Consider the following 18,288-nt stretch of genomic DNA (forward strand, 5'->3'; position numbering starts at 1 on the left):
CTGTCACCGCCGCGCTCTCCTCCCTGTCACCGGGGCGCAAGCAGGGATGTCTTTGCGGTCTGTGTTCCCCGTGTTGTTGTGTACACGGTCTTTAGGGTCCTTCCTCCCCCGGGATGCTCCTAGTGCCTTTTTTCTGGGATGTGGTAGGGGCGGAGAGGCTGACGGTCCTCTTCCCAGCATTCTTTGTGGCCAGGACGGACCGTACTCTGCCACGCCATCTTTATCGGCCGGCCAGTTGGCCTGGTGTCGTCTTGATGTTTGGGCTCCATAGCTTCATTAGCGATGCGTCGAGCTCTCGGGACGACTTGTGGATGTTGCGAGGGTTATGGATCTAGCATGGAGACAATTGCATCACCAGATCCGCCCTTCCGCATGGCTTCCCAACCACGCCGGGATTCGGGGCTAAGCGGGAAGCGTTGCGAGGCGTCTGCGAGCGTGTTGGAAGAGCGTTACTGGCAGGAGACTAAACGGTTCTGAGCGTGCCGGTCAGGCTTTGGAGCGAGGGGACGTGTCCCGGGGTCAATCGGATCTCGAGGGCAGCCCCGCCGCGGCGGGGCACCAGCCTGGACGCCTTCCCGAGATCTTTTCCCGGTTTAGCGTTCCCCGGGGCGAACAATTTGTGGTGTTTCGGGGGAAGCCGCCAGGTCAGACACCCTCGACAGCCTTTCTCTTCGTGATATATGAGCTCCTTGCCCCCTGTGCTCCCTATAGGCGTGGATGGGTTTGGCTGTTCTTGACCCATCTTATTCTTTTTGAGGTGTTCTGGGTCTGCGGGCAGAGAGCGTGACCGTTGGCGAGCCCCACACGGGCCCTCCGAAACACGGAGCCTTGAGCGTAGGGCTGCTGGCGGTGTCTCTTCTGGGCGGGCAGGTGGTTATCGTGCCTCTCCCAAGGGAGACAAGAGGGGAAGCGTGGGACGGTCGCCCCTACGCAGGCTCTGCGGGGCCGGCAGAGCGTGGGCAGCGTTGGGCAAAAGCTATCATCCGCCCGACAAGCGTGGCCGGAAACTCGGACAAATTTGGAAGGATGGAGAAAAAGGGGGTTGGAGGAGGTCGGTTGGCGGCGATGAGCCGGGAACGGGCTCGGGATGGGGATTCGGGGCCAAAGCGGGACCGTGGGGCATCGCGTCCCAAAGACTGGCGTGGTAGGATGGGAGTGCCCGGGGTGGTCTACGATGGGCTAATACCACCACGTCCCATAGCACCGGGGGGCCCAAATGGCGCGGTCGGGTTGGGTTCTTCCAGTGCGTGCGCGTTGTATGGGTTTTGGTGGTTTTGTGACTAACCCGGCGGGCGTTTGTCACCCTTCCCGCAGGCCCCGGAGCAGTGCACGACGGGAACAACGGTGCCTGGCGGCGAGGCGGCTGCGCGTGGCTGCTGGCCCTCCCGCTCGCCCAGCTCGCCCGCCAGTTTTGACCCAAGAGCCGGCCCGCAGAGTAGCGGCGGCGATGACTACAGCCAGCGAGCGCAAGCAGAAAGGAGAGAAAGAAGAAGTGTTCACCGTTTCCGAAAATAATCATAAGAATTGAGAGAGTATCCGGCCAGGCCACCTGGGGGAGGGGGAGAGTGGAAAATCACGCAAAAAAAAAAAAAAAAAAAAAAAAAAAAAAAAACCAAAACAAAAAAAACAAAACCAACAAAAAACAACAACCAACCAAAACAAAACACAACGGGAATTTGGAAAGGAGAGAAAAGAGAAAAAAAAAATAATAATCCAAGGCTTCCTGCAGAAGATGCAACGCGACTGAGTCTTTTTCTTTTCCCCCCTGTTTGGTTTTGGTCTCCCACCCCCTTTTTCCCCCCCGTTTTTGCCGTTCGCCGCCGCGGGCTATCGCAGAGGACGGGCAGGGCCACGGGGGCACGGAAATACTCCCCCGCCCCGGTCCCCTCCGCCGCCCTCGTCCGCCCGCTCCCTCCCCCGGGGACCCCTCCGTCCGGACGCACCGTTTTTCTTCTTTGCCGAGATTTCCCCGCCTTTTCACGGACCGTGCCGCCATTTGTGTTCCAGGACATATATATATATATTTCTCCACGTATACATATATATATATATATATGTATAGATATATAGATCTTCAACAGTATCCGTGCCACCACGAAGGGAAAGGGAGGAAGGAGACCGGCGTCGAGCCACACGTTCATCGTACCACCCGCGGACATCGTGAACGATAAGGGATTCTGAGTCATGGTTAATTTTATTAATTATATTTTCTGATACGAGCCTAGAACTCTTAGTTCCTAAAAAAAAACAAAAACAGAAACGCAAAAAAGAAGGGAGGGAAAAAAAAAAAAAAATAGAGAAAAAAAGAAATCCGGAAAGGAGAGGGGGAGCGAGCGGAGAGAAGAAGTCGGTTTGCCGAGCGCCACGCAGCCCAGGAGGCGACCGGCTGAGGAGGTCGGCGAGCCCGGCGAGTCGGCGCGGAGGAGGATTCCTGTGCCGAATTCCCCCCTCTGAAACCGGCCCAAAAAGCGGTCGTCCGAACAGTTCCCCCCCCCGAGGGCACGGGCGACCCTCGCCGCGCGTCGAGGCGGAGGGAGATGCTGAATCTTTTTATGGGATATATATATACAGTATATATAAATATACATATATATATATAATTTTTTTTTTTTTGTTAGCGTTCTAGCCACGGTTCCCAGCAGGGTCCTTCCGCTGCCATTACTGCATGCTGTATATGGAGTTAGGTGTGTATCGGTCCTCGACGAGACGAGCGTCTCGGTCCGCGCGTCCCCGAATCCCCCGGCCTTTCCCGCCCTCGGGTCGCCGGCGCGCCGGGGACAAAGGGGAGCGGGACCCTTTTTCCATCGCCTTTCGCCTTCGCGGCGGGATCAAGCGAACCGAGGGACAGAGGGAGATCTATATAGCTCCGTTTTATATTTTTTTATATATATATATATGTATGTATGTATATGTGTGCGTGCGTGTGTGTGTGTGTATATATATATATATATATATAAAAAAACCCACAATAATGAGGGAAAGAAGGCGAAGGGATCGGCCGAAACGTGGTCTCGGCCCCAGTGGGTTTTCCTCCTTCGGGTTCCTTTCCTTCCCCGCGGCCAACGGCGGGGGGCGCGCGGGGGGCGCGGGCAGGCGGGCGGCGAGGGGGCTCTCTCTGCCTATCCATTAAAACGATTGTTCCATGTGGCCGCTCCGTCTGGTTGTGGTGCTCATTGCCGCGGGGGACGGGGCTCCCCGAAACGCCGCTGGGGAGGGACACCGGGGGAGGGACGTGGGGCGGGAGCACCGAATCGCGGCGCCGGGCCGGGAGAACGTCGGAGAGAGGTCACCCGGACCTCGGCGGCGAGTCCAGAGGGGATGCCATCGCAGGTAAGGCCGCGGTGAGTAGATGGGGAGGGCGTGGGGGGCAGCTCTGCCCTATTCGCCACACACAGCATCCCACCCGGCCGCTCGGCGCCCCAAAAGCGCTCCGCGCAGCCCTCGTCCCCGGCGGCACGACATTGCAGGGGATGCTCACGGAGCGGCAGATGCGAGTCCCGTGGGACGGAGCGATGGAGCGATGCCAGGTGCGTGTAGGAAACCGGGTGCCCCTGGGCAAAGCTGCACACGGACGAAGGTGCAACTCGCCGTCCGTGCCAGCGGAGGACACGTCAAGATTTTCTGGGCTATTGTCTTGCTTTTTTGCTGACGCGCAGAACGTTTTTCGGTGGATTTGGTCCTCAGCCTCGACCGCAGGCTCTGGGGCGCCGGCTTCTTCAAGCCGGCCGGCACGGTTTTGTCGGATCGCAAGCCGATTGTGAGCCGTGCGTTAGCGACACTGGGAACGTTTTGGGGTTGGTTGGTTGGTTTTTTTTCACGTGCACCCTACCGTGAGGTGGCGTAACCCAAGATGAGCTTGGAGAACAGGGAGAGGGACAAAGGGCTGGTCAGGAGTAGCCTGGCGGCGTGACACACAGAGACCGAGCGATACCGGCGCGGGGCGAGGGAACAGCCGCCCGCACTCCAAGGTTTTCGGCGTGTCCCAGGTAAGGGACATGGTGGCGAGGATGCAGGGGCAGGACCGCCGGGCGCGGGCAGTTTTGAGCATCCCGAGGTCGGGACGGCGCAGAAGGAGGCGCGTGGCCGGAGCCAGCCCTCCCAGTGCCCACAGTTTATAGGAGAAAGCGTCGCAGACGGTTTTGTCTTTTGCGGCCCACGTACCTCCGCCTCTCCCAGGGGAAAAGACGGCGGAGGGCTCTGCGCAGGTCTTTGGCCTCCGGGTAGAGCCAGCCCGGCGGGAGAGGCGGCGCCCAGAGCCCGGCAGGACGCGGGGAGGGATCCCGCCGGCACCCAAGGAAGGGTACGGAGGCGACCGGGCTGTCGCCCTCACCTCCTCTCTGCAATTGTAAATTTTTAAGCGGTCTAGGTGAGCGATCGAGAAGAGTCCCACGCCAGAGTTTGCGGGACAAAGAGCAAGCTAAAGAGAGAGAGGCTGCTCGGACGGCTACGTATCTGTAGTATTTACAGAGGTACCGGTGTCTCTGGTTGCTGGGGAGGGACGGAGGTCACGGCCCGAGACGCGCCCTCCATCCCTCTGGACGTAGCAGGCGAGGTCCTCGTCCTTAGGCACGGGTCGGGCATTGCTGAGGGTCACAGAGGAAGCCCACCGTGGCCAGGCTCGAGGCGGAACGGGGCCGCGTCGCCTTCTCGGTGCTCGGCCACGGTACAAAAGAGGAGGAGGATGCGGGCGAGGCAGCGGGACGTGCCATCAGCCAGGGCGTTCAGGCATCTGCACGCGCTCGTCTGCAGCAGAGGCAGGTCCATTGCCGGATACCCAGCAGAACCGGCACGGTAAAACAGAAAGCGTTAGCGAGGGGGAGCACGCGCAAGAGGTGAGCGAGGCTTCGCTTCGACCTGTGGTTATATTCTATCAGTCCTGGCTCCCTTACGGGTTTGGTTTTTTTTTGGTTTTTTTTTTGGAAGAGGCTCAGAGCAGAGAGGGTTTTTCGCGGCGCCCAGCCACGCCGCTCGACTCGCCGCCCGTATCTCGGAGGAAAGCTTCTCGTCCCCAGTGCAGATGGGAAAGAGAGCGTCGAGGCGGGGATGTAGCTCATCCCACGCCCAAGGTCGGGAGGCCGTATTCTGGGCTCAGGCAGCCCACAAAGACGCAGGGAAGCCACCACCCGGCTCAGCCCTCCTGGTCCCCTTTACTGGGGACGCTGCCGGGCTTTGGGAAGGACCTACCTTTGCGCAGGGCTCGCTCCCGGGGGACAGCCGAGCCGTCCCTGACGTGCGAGGTGGCAGTAGCCCGTAGCAGCGCCGGAACGGGGCCGTTTGCTAAGCCGCGGGCCGCACACGCGCCATCAGCGGCACGGCGGTTCGTTGCAGAGTTCAGGGATAAAGTTGGGACCGGGCTTTTCACGTACTCGTCGGGTTACGCAAAGGGAGGTCCGGTCCCACCAAGGGGATCGTTCGAAGCGAGCGACGCTTCCGATGGGTCTGCAGTAGTCCCGCAGCCCCCGGTCCCCCCAGGTCAACCCAGGTGCCACCAGCGGCATTTCCATCCTGGGATGTACGGTCAAGAGACGTCCGCTTTGGGATTTCTCTAGGGAAACCCGGTCTTTGATCCGCCCGGTGGCCACACTAGCCGCGTAGGTAGCACGCGGCAACGAGGGGATCGGGCGGCCAGGGCAAGGGGGCAACGGAGCCACCCACCAGCTCGCGCTCGAGTCGGTCGGCGAGGCACGGATCGCAAAGCGTCCCGGCATCCAGTCCCACAGGAGGGGAGCTTGTGGAATGTTTTCTCCTGGTTGATGGAGCAGAGAAGCGCGGCACCTCCAGGAGAGCGGGAGTCGCGTTTTCAGGGGGCGGTTGTAGCCGCGCCTGGGAGCCGACGAGGGCCACGGCGCCTTCTCCTCCCAGTCTCGGCCGTCTTTGTCGTTCGACGAAGACATTTTGTGTTACGTGCTGTCGGGTCACGACAGGAGCACACCGTCTTTAGGCGCACGTTGTCTGCGGAGGCGTTCCTCGCACGGGGGTAGGTTTAGTTGTCGTAGCGGGCGTTGTAACGAGACGACAGAGAAGACGCCGGGAACGTCTCAGTCGCCCGAAGGAGGCCCCCCTCGACCACGCCGCTTCTGCTGAACATAGGTGAGCGGCGAGAGCGAAGGTGGTCCTTACCCCTCCGGGGCTCCATCAGCAGGTACGTGCTCATCGCGCTCATCGGCGGCCGGGGAAGGAGGCAGGAGGGATCGGGGACCCTTCGGAGAGACGCGACGCCGCTTCCTGGGGCGGGGGGGGACACGAGGGACGAGGCGAGGGACGGGCCGAACGGCACCAGGGCCCGGGTCGCGGGGGCTCCGAGCGCCGCCGTCGGAGGGGGCGATCGAAAGAGGCTCCAACCGAAGCAACGGAGCCATCCCTGGGTGCGCGGGGTCCGCGAAGCAAAGCCCCGAAGGTACAAAGTTCGTCAAACTTTATTGGTACACTGCACAATCACAACCATCTCTTATTCTTGCCGAATTAGAAAAGGTTACAACTACAATGTAACATGCACAAATCTCAGGTAGTATAGCCACCCTTGGAATACAATGATCGACGGAAACTCAAGACCGGCCGTCGGCAGGAGAGACTTCCCCCCCTCCCCGGGAGCCGCGCTCCCTCCGCCCCGGGCGCCCGGGGCGTCCACCCCACCCCAGCCCCGAGCATCCGAATGCGGCGGCGACGGGGTCCGTCGCCCGGCCGAGCCGCGGCGGGGCCGGTCTCGGACGGCCAACGCGTTCCACACAATGGCACGTTACACGGCACAAGAAAGTCTGACGCCGTCCCGGCAGACGAGGACAGGGGAGCCGACCCAGGGAGGAGAAGGACGGGGCGGGGGCCTCCTCAGCGCCGGGTCCGCCAGCCTCGGGGCGCGCCACGGTGTCTCGTCATCACCTCCGCTCTCTGCGACGCCTCCGGCCCCGCGTGACCGGGGCCAGTTTAGCATTTCTGCCGCGGGGACAGAGAAATCTGGGGCCGACCCGGCGAGGTCCGGGGGTGGCAGAGGAGGGGCGGCGAGGCGGGCCGACGGCGTCGGGGCGAGGCGTCTCCCATGCCCAAGGGTACTTCCGGAGCTGGCACACGGGGTAGGACGCAGGCGGTGCCGTGCCAGCCGAAGACGGCGGCATCCCGGCTCTGCAAAGGTGCCCGTGGCCACGGGGTCGGACGGGGATCGCGGCCGGTACCGCCTTTCTGGGATGCCGGCGGCGAAGAGGAGCAGCACCACAGGGACCGCGCGACGCGGACTCGCCCGGTCAGCGCCACGGCCAGCCCAGCAGGTAAGCCAGCGCGTCGGGCCGGCGCCGGCAAGGCCCCCGTCTCGGGGCCACGTGTTCGTTGCCGGTCAGTTGCGGTACACGTTGAACATCCAGGGTGCCGGGGGGCGGGAGCGTTGACGGAGATTGCGGAGCTGTTGATTGTTTTTGGCGACAGCCTTGCGCCACGCGCCAGTCAGCGCAGGACCCGGGCAGCCCGTCAAGAGCAGGGACACGGCGGAACAGAGGACGGGGCGGCGGCACGTCACGGCCTCGGGGTTGGGAATTGGTTTAGATCTCGCACGCCGCGGGCCATCGGCCCGGCTTCCTCACAGCCAGGGAAAGCGGGACGGCAGGGCGAGGAGCTCCGGGCAGCGGCAGAGTTTGCAAGGGAAAGACGGCACGTGCGCGGCCGAGGTTCTTCAGCCACCTCGTTTACGGAGGGAGAAGGAAAGGTCCCGGCAGGGGTAGGCGTTAGGTCGGGATCGAGGATCGTTTCTGTGTGCTCGCTCAGCGTGTCGCCGCGGAGTCGCGTCCCTGTTGCGGGTAGAGGGTCTGGCATCGTGCGTGACTTTTCAGGAGCGGGACGGGAGGGTCTGTCCCCGGACCCGCGGCCCCAGAGCCTTCCCGGGCGCCCACGCAGCGGCGGGAGGGCTTGGGGCCACCGCCACGTACCCGCCGAGGGAGGCAGGGCGGTCGCCGCGGCGGGCAGCGGGGAAGGGGGGTAGGAGCGTTCCAGGGTGGCCGGAGGAAGCAGAGGGTAGAGGAGGGGCTCATCCACCGCTGTGTTGAAGGTCTGTTGCGGCAGGGAGGATCGGCCGGCAGCGAGCTCGGGGAGAGGAGCCATCCTCGGCCCTGCCGCGACGCGGCAGCGAACGGGCGGAGCCGGAGCCTCCTCCGCCGGCTCAAACACATCGGACTCTCCTCAGGCAGGGGCACGCGGCGGGCGTGAGGAAAGGCAGAGCGGGGACGTTGCAGCTCGGGGCCGGCTCTCGCATTTGTGCTGTCCTTGGGGAGGCAGAGACGCTTGGCTCAATGATACGGGGAGGCCAGGCCGAGAGAGGGACCGGGGACGTACGCCGCGGCCGAGGCAGGGCCCTCGAGGCGGGAAGCACGCCATCGCGTCCCCTCCGGGCGCGTGCAGGGGGACGGGAGCGCTGGAGCGGTAGGAAAGGGGGTTTGTCGCGTGGCGTTCGGCCGTGTAGTTCAGCGTCTCTGCCTCGTGTAGGTTGTGCTGTGCTTTTGATGTGCCGGGTGGAAAGCACTTTAGAAACGAGTCGGGGGGAACCCGCCCCATCGGCGCAGACAGCGCATCGGGGCGGGAGCCGCGGGGCGGGTCCCGGCGTTCGGGGGGCAGCAGCAGAGCGGGCCGGGGTCCGGAGCGAGGAGGGGGCGATGGTTCGGCAACCAGGACAGCCGTCGTCCCCGTGAGGGCTGCCGGCGGCCTCCAGGGCTCACGTTCCTGGGAGAGCAGCCTCGCACCCTCAGGAAGGCGAGGTGGTTTTGGGGAGGCGGGGCGTGACGGCAGCGGGGAGAAGGCGTAGCGGGAGGTGCCTGGACCTTGAGGGATAACGATGAGCTGCATTGGGCAATCTGCTCAGACAGGGCCGGGAGGGTCACAGTCGGGCCGCCCCACGGGGCCAGGCAACAGGTCGGGGCGATGTCAGGGGCACTTAGGGATGAGCTTTGGTGGCGACGACGGACATTCAGGACCAAGCGGGCTCAAGGCCGAGCCCAGGGGCTTCAGCCCAGGGGTCTTTTTGGGCATAGGCGGCTTAGCGAGACGACGAGACGGACATCCCCGGTGACGGCTCCACTCCCCGCGTGCGGCAGATGAGGCGGCCGGGGCAGGCGGCCGCGGGAAGCCCCGTCCGCGCCGGTCCGCATCCCCAGGGAGACGGTGGCGGGCGGCAGTCTGGTGGCACGTGGCGGGGTCTGTACAGCGCGTAACCGGCGGCGAGAACGATCCTGGCACGCGGGAGGCGGGGCCATCCTCGGACGCCGGGCGCCGCCGCCCATCCTCCGGCGCATCGCCCGTCCGACGGAGAGGAGTCCCCGGGCGGCGCGGCGGGCCGAGCCCGCGGCGGGGGAGAGGGGCGGCGGGGCCTCCCGGGACCCTCCGCTCCCTTATCAAAAGTCGAGGAGGAGGCGAGCGAGGAGGGCGGCCCAGAGGCAGAGGCCGGCGGCCGCCCGGGACGCCGCGTTGCCGCCGTCGTGCACGGCTCCGGGCCCTGTGCGGGGGAGAGAAGAGGAGGAAGAGAGAGGACAGCGTTAAGCGCAAGCGCGCTGGAGTAAAGGGCACCCCCTCATCCCCACCCTCCCCGCGGTTCCCCGGCCCCTTCCCCGTTGCGCTCCGGGAGCCAGACGTCTCCCGGCACCGACGTGTGGAGTCGCCTCCCTCCCGCCCCGTCCAGGGGGGCGGTGGGTTTGTTTGGCCTTTGGAGAGCGGTGTCGAGGGGGTTTTGTAGCGGAGACGTGGTTCTCGTCGGAGGAGAAGGACGCTCAGGGCAGGCGCGGCCGGGACCGGAGCAGCTCGCCCAGGCGCCGCGACCCTGCTGGGAAAGAAGGGTCCCCGAGACGGCGGCAGCCGAGCAGGGCGAAGAGCCGGGGACACGGTTTACGCCGGAGCGGAGCGTTGCGGTGCGGGCGGGCGGGCGGGCGGCAGCGGGGAGGGCCGGGAGCAGGGCATGTCTCTTTGTGGTCGACGGGGCCCTTCTGCTCCTAAAGCAAAGGAGCAGACGGGCGGGTAGCGACAGCCGAGGAGGGCCGGCAGGGCAACGGGCAGCGCGGCAGGTTCGCGCCTCCGGGAAAGCACGCGGCGCCCCGCGCCTTGAAGTTTTTTGGTCCCGGGCAGCGGGAGTCAGTCGGCAGGGCGGTCAACTCGCGTGCCATTTGTTGCAGGTCACCCCTCGGGACGGGAAGGTCCGGCCACGGAGAGAGTTCCGCCGAGGGCCGCCGCCGGCTGGGCCAGGGGTGAGGCAGCGCCAGCCCTGCGGGCATACTCGTAAGTCAGGGGGAGCGGGGAGTCGGTGCCGCGCACGCAGAACACGGAACGGGACGCCAGGAGATCGGACGTTCAGGGGGAGGGCCCGCAGGGCCATCTCGACGGGCTCCCGGGAAGCTGGGAGGGGCGTCCGGCCGGCGCGGGCACAAGGCGCTGCTCCGTGCCTATTTTTGTCTGGCAGGCAGTCAGGCATGGAATCATTACGAAAGCGGCCAAAAAAATACAGCATCGTTCACGCATTAAGGCAAGGTGTAAAATCACCAGGCTTCTAAGGTAGAATACAGCCGCAGCTGGCATGCGAAGAATCGACCGTCTGCGATTGCCCGTACCGTATCGCTCGCGAAGCGACACGGGGGACGGAACGCGGCCTTCCGCGGCCTCACCCCGCGACGCATAGCAGATACGGGAACGAGACGGCACTCTGGAACCGACGAGCTGCCGATTCGCCACCCCGAGCCACCGTTCCGTCACATTTTGACAAAACACCGTCCTTTGCGCGAACTTTGCTCGTCGTAGCGTCATCGTAATACCAAAACACGCCTCCATGAGAAGTCTCTCTAGAGAGTCTCTTTCTTACCTTTATAGCCAGGCTGTATCGCGTATCACTTTGTCGCGCATATCGTATATTTAACGATACTTTTATTTGCACGTGTTTTGCAGACAGCGTATTTAGCACCGGCGTTCGTAAGAAGCTATGTATCCGTCGCTCGAATAAACCGCACCGTTTAAGCAGCTCGCCGTTTCCGTTTCTCCTGGAACGCTCCCAAAGGCTCGAGCGCGGCCGTGCCAGTTCACGAGCACGACTGGACCGAAGGTGCAGTCCGCTATCAGCGTATCCAAAGCGCAATGGTTTAAAATCGCTTAAACGCGACCGGACCGATAGGGGCGAATTGGGCATCGCTCAGAACGTAAACCCAGCCGCACCTAGCCTCCCACTGCGGTGAGGAGCGTTAGAACGCAAGGGGGTTTATTTTCTGCCAAAACAGTTCGGCCGCTAGCGCATCAGGCATCGCTCGGAATTTAAACCCAGCCGCACCTAGCCTCCCACCGCGGTGAGGAGCGTTAGAACGCAAGGGGGTTTATTTTCTGCCAAAACAGTTCGGCCGCTAGCGCATCGGGCATCGCTCGGAATTTAAACCCAGCCGCACCTAGCCTCCCACCGTGGTGAGTAGCGTTGGAACGCAAGGGGGTTTATTTTCTGCCAAAACAGCTCGCTCCCTTCACGCGACATCAGGCCAGCCAGGGGAGCGTCAGGAAAGCGGAGCGACGAGCACGACAGGCGAGGGACGCTGCGGGAACGCCCGGCGCACGGAGGAAAGACGTTGCAGCGAGGAGGCCTCGTGTTTTCGGCCAATATTTCTAGGGCGACGGAGATCCGTGACGGAGATAGGCGACGGAGACACGCCATCGAGCTACCGAGAAATATCACGGAGCGACACAGACACGCAACACAAACACGCCACTGGGAGAGGGCGGGTGCGCATGCCGGCGGCGGGTCACGGTGTTGGGATGCGGGTCACAACGGATCGGAAAGATCCCAACCGAGAGCCGCGCCGGACGGTCGGAGCCGGAGACCTCAGCGCTCAGGAGTGGCGGGACGGACGGGCGGCGAGAACGGCTCTCCAACGCGTCGGCGGGACATGCGGAATCTCAGGTGGGCGTTTGCGGCACGGGGGTGACAGCCGTCGGCAGGCAGGTCGGCAAAGGCGTTGGAGGAGGATGGCAGCGCGCGGCCGTCAGGGTACGCGTCTCGAGCGGAGCTTTGTCAAGCGGGGTCGCGCACCGCGGGCGCTTACCGCCGACGGTGCGGTCGCGACGCACGTGCTGACGAGCGACTCTCTATTGCGAAACCTGTAGCGTGTCGAGGATCATTTCACAACACAGCCCGGGAGGCAGCCGACTCGGGGAGGGCGTCCCGCCGGACCCGTCGTTTGCGCACGGAGGGCTCGCCGGCGACGAGGGGGCGGGGGCCGTCCGGGGCTTAGCGATCGAGAAACGACAGAGGGTTCGACGCTCGTGGAAGCGAGGAGGCGGGTCGGCAGAACCCCCCCTCGGAGTCGCGGAGGGCGGACGTCGGCCTATTTAGCAGCCCGGCGGAGAGAGTTTCTCGGGAGGCAGTCCGGAAGGGACTCGGACCTGTCGGAGGGGGTCCCGAGGGAGGGCCACAAAGACGATCAAAGGGCCGGAGCACCGTTCCTACAAAGACAGGCCCGAGGGAGTCGGGGTCGTTCGGCCCGGAGAAGAGAAGGCTCGGGGGAGAGCTCAGAGCAGCCTTCTGGCACCCGAAGGGGGGCCTACGAGAAAGCGGGGGAAGGGCCGTTTTCAAGGGCACGCGGCGACAGGACGAGGGGCAACGGTTTTAAACCGGAGCAGGGCACGGCCCGATGAGGCGTCGGGAAGAAGCTCTTTACATCGAGGGCGGCGAGACACCGGCGCGGGTTCCCCAGAGGGCCGGCGGAGGTCCCTTCCCCGGAGCCGTTCGAAGCCGGGATCGTCGAGGCTCCGAGCGAGTTAAAGACGTCCGTGCTTACCGCGGGGTGGGGGTTGGACTAGGCGGCCTTTAAAGGTCCCTGCCGAGCCAACACGGTCTACGATTCTAAGGCCACGCGTCGTTCGGGAAAGAAATCAAGAGGCGCAGGAGCGGGCCGTCCCCGCACGCCGAAAGGGGAGCCGCGGGAGAAAAAGAGCGGCCCGACCGAGCGAAGAGCTCCGGTCTGACTTGGGGAAAAATGGGGAGTTTACGGCGTTCAGAAGAAAGGGCGGACCGCTCAGGGGGACCGCAGAGAGGTCGCGAGGCTAGGCGGGGAGAAACAGAGAAGGGCGAAAGCCCGAGGAGAACCTGATTTGGCTCGGGCCGTCGAGGATCGCCGTCCGCGGGGGAGCGCTGGAGCCTTCCGCCGACGACGGGAGGCAGCTATTAGAACCGTCGCCTACGTAGCGAGCAGGTAAAGGATCCGCTCGGCCTGGCGGCGGAGCCGAGAGAGGAAGCGGAAAGGTTAAGAAGCACCGGGGAGGCTGAGGAAGCAACGGACCGGGCGGAGCCGGGCTCCGCCCTCCTCGAAACAGAAACGGGAGCACCTGGCGGAGAGCGGCCGGGAACCGGAGGCCCCCGCGGCCCGCTCCCGCCACGCAGAAGGCGGGAGCCTAAACGAAGGGAGAGAACAGAGGCGAGTTCGCGGTCGGGGCGGCGGGCAAACCCTCGCCTCGCTCCCCCCCCCCCGCCCCCCCGTCGCCCCCGGTACCTCTGAACAACAGATACGAGGTACCAAACGAGGAAGGCCCGCCGAACGAGGACGCGGACAACGGGAAATCGCTGCCGGAGACGCCTCCACGGTCTGAAAGGCGTACCGCCTGTATTATCACCACGGCCCCGAGGAAGAAAAGAGGGGCCGCAGGCACGGGGGCCGCGGAATCCGGGGCCAGGCAAACGAGGACGGAGAGGACCGTCCGCCTGGCGAGTCACGCGGGGCTCATCGCTCGCCCCCACGACTCGGGACGTCCTCAACCCGGCAAAAAAGGAAGGCGATCGTAGGAGGCGACTCCCTCGCGAGGGCGGCGGAGGGCCCTACCCGTCGACGGGACGCGTCCCACGGAGGAGCTGGCCGCCTCCCCGGGGCCGGGATCGGGGACGCACGGAGGAGGCGACTCCTTACCCCGGTGCGGCCCTCAGACGATTACACGCCGCTGCTATTTCAAGCAGGGAACGACGAGATAGCTACCGGAAGTCTAAGGGCGACGAAGAGAGACTTTGGAGCCCCGGGAGGGCCGGTTAAGGGATCGGGAGCGCGAGCGGCATCCTCCTCCGTGCCACCAGTTGCGGGGATCGACGAGGGGATCAACAGGCAGAGCGAGGAGATTAACTCCCGGCTCGGAGACGGGCGCGACCGTCCGAACTTCGGTTACTTTGATCGCGGATCGCTATACGGGACGCCAGGTATGCCGGCAAAAGGCGGGCAAAGCCTAACCAAAAGGGGAGGAAGGATTCCGGGACGGGAGTCAGCAGGCCTCGTCGCAAGGGCTTTAAAGTAGGTTCGAAGGGGGACGGGGACAGAAGCGGAGCGACCCGAAGCGGCGCCCGGGAGCAGCACGCCGGCGCCGGCGAGGTCTCGCAGCCCGTCGTCGCAACGGAGGCGGGAGACGACGACGCACGCGCTAGCAAAGACACGCGAGGAGCGGGGACGGGCCGGCAACCGCGGGAACGTCTGAGCGCGGGCGGGCGGGAAGAAGGGCTCGTCCCCGCAGCGAAGCGGCAAGGCAATTAGCCCAGCTGAAGCGCATCCGCACGAACAACGAACGGGGAGAGTCGGAGGCCGTCGCGCGGCGGGGCAACTACGATACGGCCGCCGTCGGAAACGCGGCGGGAAGACACGCGCAACCGGAGCGCGGCGATCGACGGCTACCGACCATTCCGAAGGGACGGGCGAGGAAGGAGGGGCGGCGGGGTGGCCCTCTGCGGCGGGGGCGGTTTCGAACGCCAAGAACTCAACAACGCGCGCGCCGATGCGGTCGAGCGTTTACGGAGAAGAATCGAGGGGAAAGACAAGAAGCTGGACGTTGCGGCGGGAGTTTGTCACGGACCCCCGCCCACACCAACCGGGACGCAGAGGCCGATGAAATGTTCTACGAGCAGCCGGCAGAGGTCTCGGGATCGCTCGCCCTCGTTCGCGCAGGGGACTTCACCTTCCCCGACGTCCGCGGCGACATAACGCGGCGGGGGGGAACGGTCCCGGAGGTCGCCGGAGCGCGCGGAAGATGGCTTCCCGACGCAGCCGGCGCGGGAGCCGACCAGGGAAAGCGCCCTCCTGGACCGGCCGCTCGTTAACAGAGAAGGTCTCGTAGGGGACGGAAAGATTGGAGGCCGTCCCGGGCCGAGCGATCGCGAGAGGAGAGAACTTTCGATTCTCGGCGAAGCGAGGCGGGGAGCCCCTCCTCAGACCTGACCGCCGCCTCAGATTTCCGAAGGGCGAACTTCGGCCCGCTCGGGGACACGGTCGAGAGCGTCCCTCGGGGGACGGTACCGAAGGGCTAAGGCACCCGGGAAGGCCGGTCTTACGTCAAGGAGGACCTCTTAAAAGCTCGGGAGAAGGCCGTCCCCGAGTCCCGAGATCCGAGCGGACGGGGAAGCCGACCGGCCCGGCTAAACGGAGAGCTGCGGCCGGGCCTCGGGGGGAAAAAAGGACAGTTTACGATCTGTGGAAAAGGGGTCGGCCCCTTTTGAAAGACACCGAGCCGTAGCGAAGCTCCGCAGGGCGAAAATTAGAAGGGCCGAAGCCCGAGCGGAACTCACGTCGGCCGCCGCGGCACAAGATAACGAGAAGAGGTTCTTTTGGAATACCGATAGAAAAAGGAAGGCCAGGGAGAACGTATAGGCCCGCTGACGAAGGAGACGGGCGCCCCGGCGGCGGAAGACGCGGAGAAGGCGGAGCTACCCGACGCTGCCTCCGCTTCGGTCTTCGCCGCTAAAGCCGTCCCTCGCGTGCCCCGGGCCCCGGAGGCAAGGGGCGAGGTCCGGAGAGAGGAGGAGTTTCGGCCAGCCGAGGACGACGAGGTCGGGGACTGCTCGGCCGAAGCGGCGTCGAGTCTGCGGGCCCCGACGAGACGCACCCGCGAGCGCCGAGAGAGCCGGCGGACGCGGTCGCTCGGCCGCTCTCCGTCGTCTTCGAAAGGTCACGGAGGACGGGAGAGGTGCCGCGCCCGCGGACCGGCAGAAGGCCAACATCTCTCCAGCCTTCCGAAAGGGCGGGAAGGAGGACCCGGGGAAGCACGGACCAGTCAGTCTCACCTCCGTCCCCGGGAAGGTAACGGAGCGACTCGTTCCGGACGTCGCCTCCGACACGCAGAGGAACGGGAAGTTATCATCGGAAGCGGTCAGCACGGCTTTTCGAGGGCAAACGACGCCCGGCCAATCGGAGAGCTTTCTACGACGTTTCAACGGGTCGGCCGGATGAGGGGAGAGCCGTAGACGCCGTCTCCCTCGACCTCCGCAAGGCTTTTGACACCGTCTCCCACAACGTCCTCATTAGGAAGCCGAGGAAGCACGGGCCAGACGAGGCGACAGCGAGGCGGATCGCGAGCCGGACGAGCGACGGGACTCGGAGGGTCGCGATCGGCGGCACGGGGTCCGGCCGGAGGCCCACCACCGGCGGCATCCCTCGGGGGTCGATGCTCGGTGCGATGTCGTTCGAGATATTCATTGAGGACCTAGACGAGGGGACAGAGGGTATCCTCGGCAAGTTCGCCGACACCACCGAGCCAGGAGGGGCGGCCGACGCCCCGGAGGGCCGCGCCGCCGGCCGGCGCGACCCGGACGGGCCGGAGAGCCGGGCGGAGAAGACCCAAAGGAGGTTCAACGAAAGCAAGCGTAGGGTCCCGCTCCCGGGAAGGAAGAACGCCAAGCCACCAGTACAGGTTAGGGGCGGACACGCCGGGAAGCAGCTCCGAGGAGAAGGACCCGGGGGTCCTAGCAGACAGCAAATTATCCACGAGCCGGCAGCGCGCCCTCGTCGCCGAGAAGGCCGACGGCGTCCCAGGGCGCACAGGGAAGGCCGCGGCCAACGGGTCGAGGGAGGTCATCCTCCCCCTCCGCTCCGCCCCGGCGAGGCCACGACCGGAGCCCCGCATCCGGTTTCGGGCCCCCCGGTCCGAGAGGGACGGGGAGCCGACGGAGCGAGCCCGGCGAAGGGCGACCGAGACTGCCGAGGGACAGGAGCGCCTCCCTTAGGAGGAAAGGCCAAGAGAGCCGGGACTCTTTAGCCCGGAGGAGAGAAGGTCGAGGGGGGAACCCGATTAACGTTTACAAGTACCCGAAGGGCGGGTTTAAGGAGGATGGAGCCGGGCTCTTTTCAGCCATTCCCGGCGACGGGACGAGGGGCGATGGGTGCAAGCTAGCACTTAGGAAGTTCCGTTCGAAGACACGGAAAAACTTCTTTCCGGCGAGGGCGACGGAGCACGGGAACGGGCCGCCCGGGGAGGTCGTGGGGTCCCCGTCTCCGGAGACTTTCAAGACCCGACCGGACGCGGCCCCGAGGGACGCGCCGTAGGCAATCCCGCTCTAGTGGGGGAGTCGGCCTAGACAAGCTCCGGAGGTCCCTTCCGACTCTGAAAAATTCCGCGATTCCGCGATCGTCCCCCCGCGCTCCGCACGGGGGAGGCCATCCCTCAAGCACGGCGTCCGGCCGGGGGCGCCTCGACACGAGAGCGCTCCCGAGGCGCCAGAGCGAGCGGGGAGGAGGGCCGCGAAGCCGGCGACGGGCCCGGAGCATAAATCCGACGAGGAGCGGCCGAAGGAGCCGGGACCGTTCAGTTTGAGGGCGAGGAGGGTGAGGGGAGACCTCGTCGCTCTCCGCGACGACTCGAAAGGCCGCCGTCGGGCGGTCGGCGCCGGTCTCTTCTCACGGGTCATTAGGGATCGAACAAGAGGGAATGGCTTCGGGCCGCAGCAGGGGAGGTTTAGGCGGGACGCGAGGAAAAAATCCTCCCCGGAAAGAGCGGTCGGACACGGGAGCGGGCCGCCCGGGGCGGCGGCGGAGTCGCCGTCCCCAGACGCGTTTAAGACCCGTGTGGATGCGGCATTAAGGGATAAGGTGCGTAAGGGAGCACCTCATAGAGCGGAGCCGACGCTCGGACTCCACGATCCCGAGGGTCTTTTCCGACCCGAGCGATTCCGTGATTCCCCGCGAGCTCGACGGGAGGGAGGTCGCGGTCCGCAGAGGGCTCGGCAGAGGCTGGGTCGAGAGGCTGAGGCCGGCCGTGGCCGCGTCGACGAGGGCGAGCGCCGTCGGCCGCGCCGGGGAAACCGTTTTCCCCAGGCGGCGCGGGGGACTCGGGCGGGAGCGTCCGGAAAGGCGTCTCGCAGAAAAGGACCGGCTGACCGGAGGTTAGCAAACACGACATCCATCGGCGAGAAGGGCCGGAAGGAGGATCCGGGGAACGACGGGCCAGTCAGTCCGACCTCGGCGCCTGGGAAGGTCACGGAACAGATCCTCCTCAGTGCCATTACACGGCACACGCAGGAGAACAGGGTGAGCAGGCCCGGTCAGCACGGGTTTG

General features: G+C 65.1%; 2 protein-coding genes across 23 annotated transcripts in view; one reads left to right on the plus strand and one right to left on the minus strand.

Moving 5' to 3' along the window:
• Positions 1-1,712, plus strand: part of LOC141732448 (protein CEPU-1) — a 479,662-nt gene extending 477,950 nt beyond the window's left edge. For all 18 annotated transcript variants that reach the window (XM_074561455.1, XM_074561456.1, XM_074561457.1 and 15 more), the window contains one exon: positions 1,315-1,712. In XM_074561455.1, coding sequence (XP_074417556.1) covers positions 1,315-1,415 — 101 coding nt within the window. In that variant the 3' untranslated portion in view covers positions 1,416-1,712. The remainder of the gene's footprint in view (positions 1-1,314) is intronic.
• A 4,686-nt stretch (positions 1,713-6,398) lies between these two features.
• The window catches only part of LOC141732449 (opioid-binding protein/cell adhesion molecule homolog), a 318,029-nt gene continuing 306,139 nt past the window's right edge, over positions 6,399-18,288 (minus strand). For all 5 annotated transcript variants that reach the window (XM_074561476.1, XM_074561477.1, XM_074561475.1 and 2 more), the window contains one exon: positions 6,399-9,466. In XM_074561476.1, coding sequence (XP_074417577.1) covers positions 9,366-9,466 — 101 coding nt within the window. In that variant the 3' untranslated portion in view covers positions 6,399-9,365. The remainder of the gene's footprint in view (positions 9,467-18,288) is intronic.

Source organism: Larus michahellis, chromosome 17 (assembly GCF_964199755.1).
Source record: "Larus michahellis chromosome 17, bLarMic1.1, whole genome shotgun sequence".
In the NCBI taxonomy this organism is placed as follows: Eukaryota; Metazoa; Chordata; class Aves; order Charadriiformes; family Laridae; genus Larus; species Larus michahellis.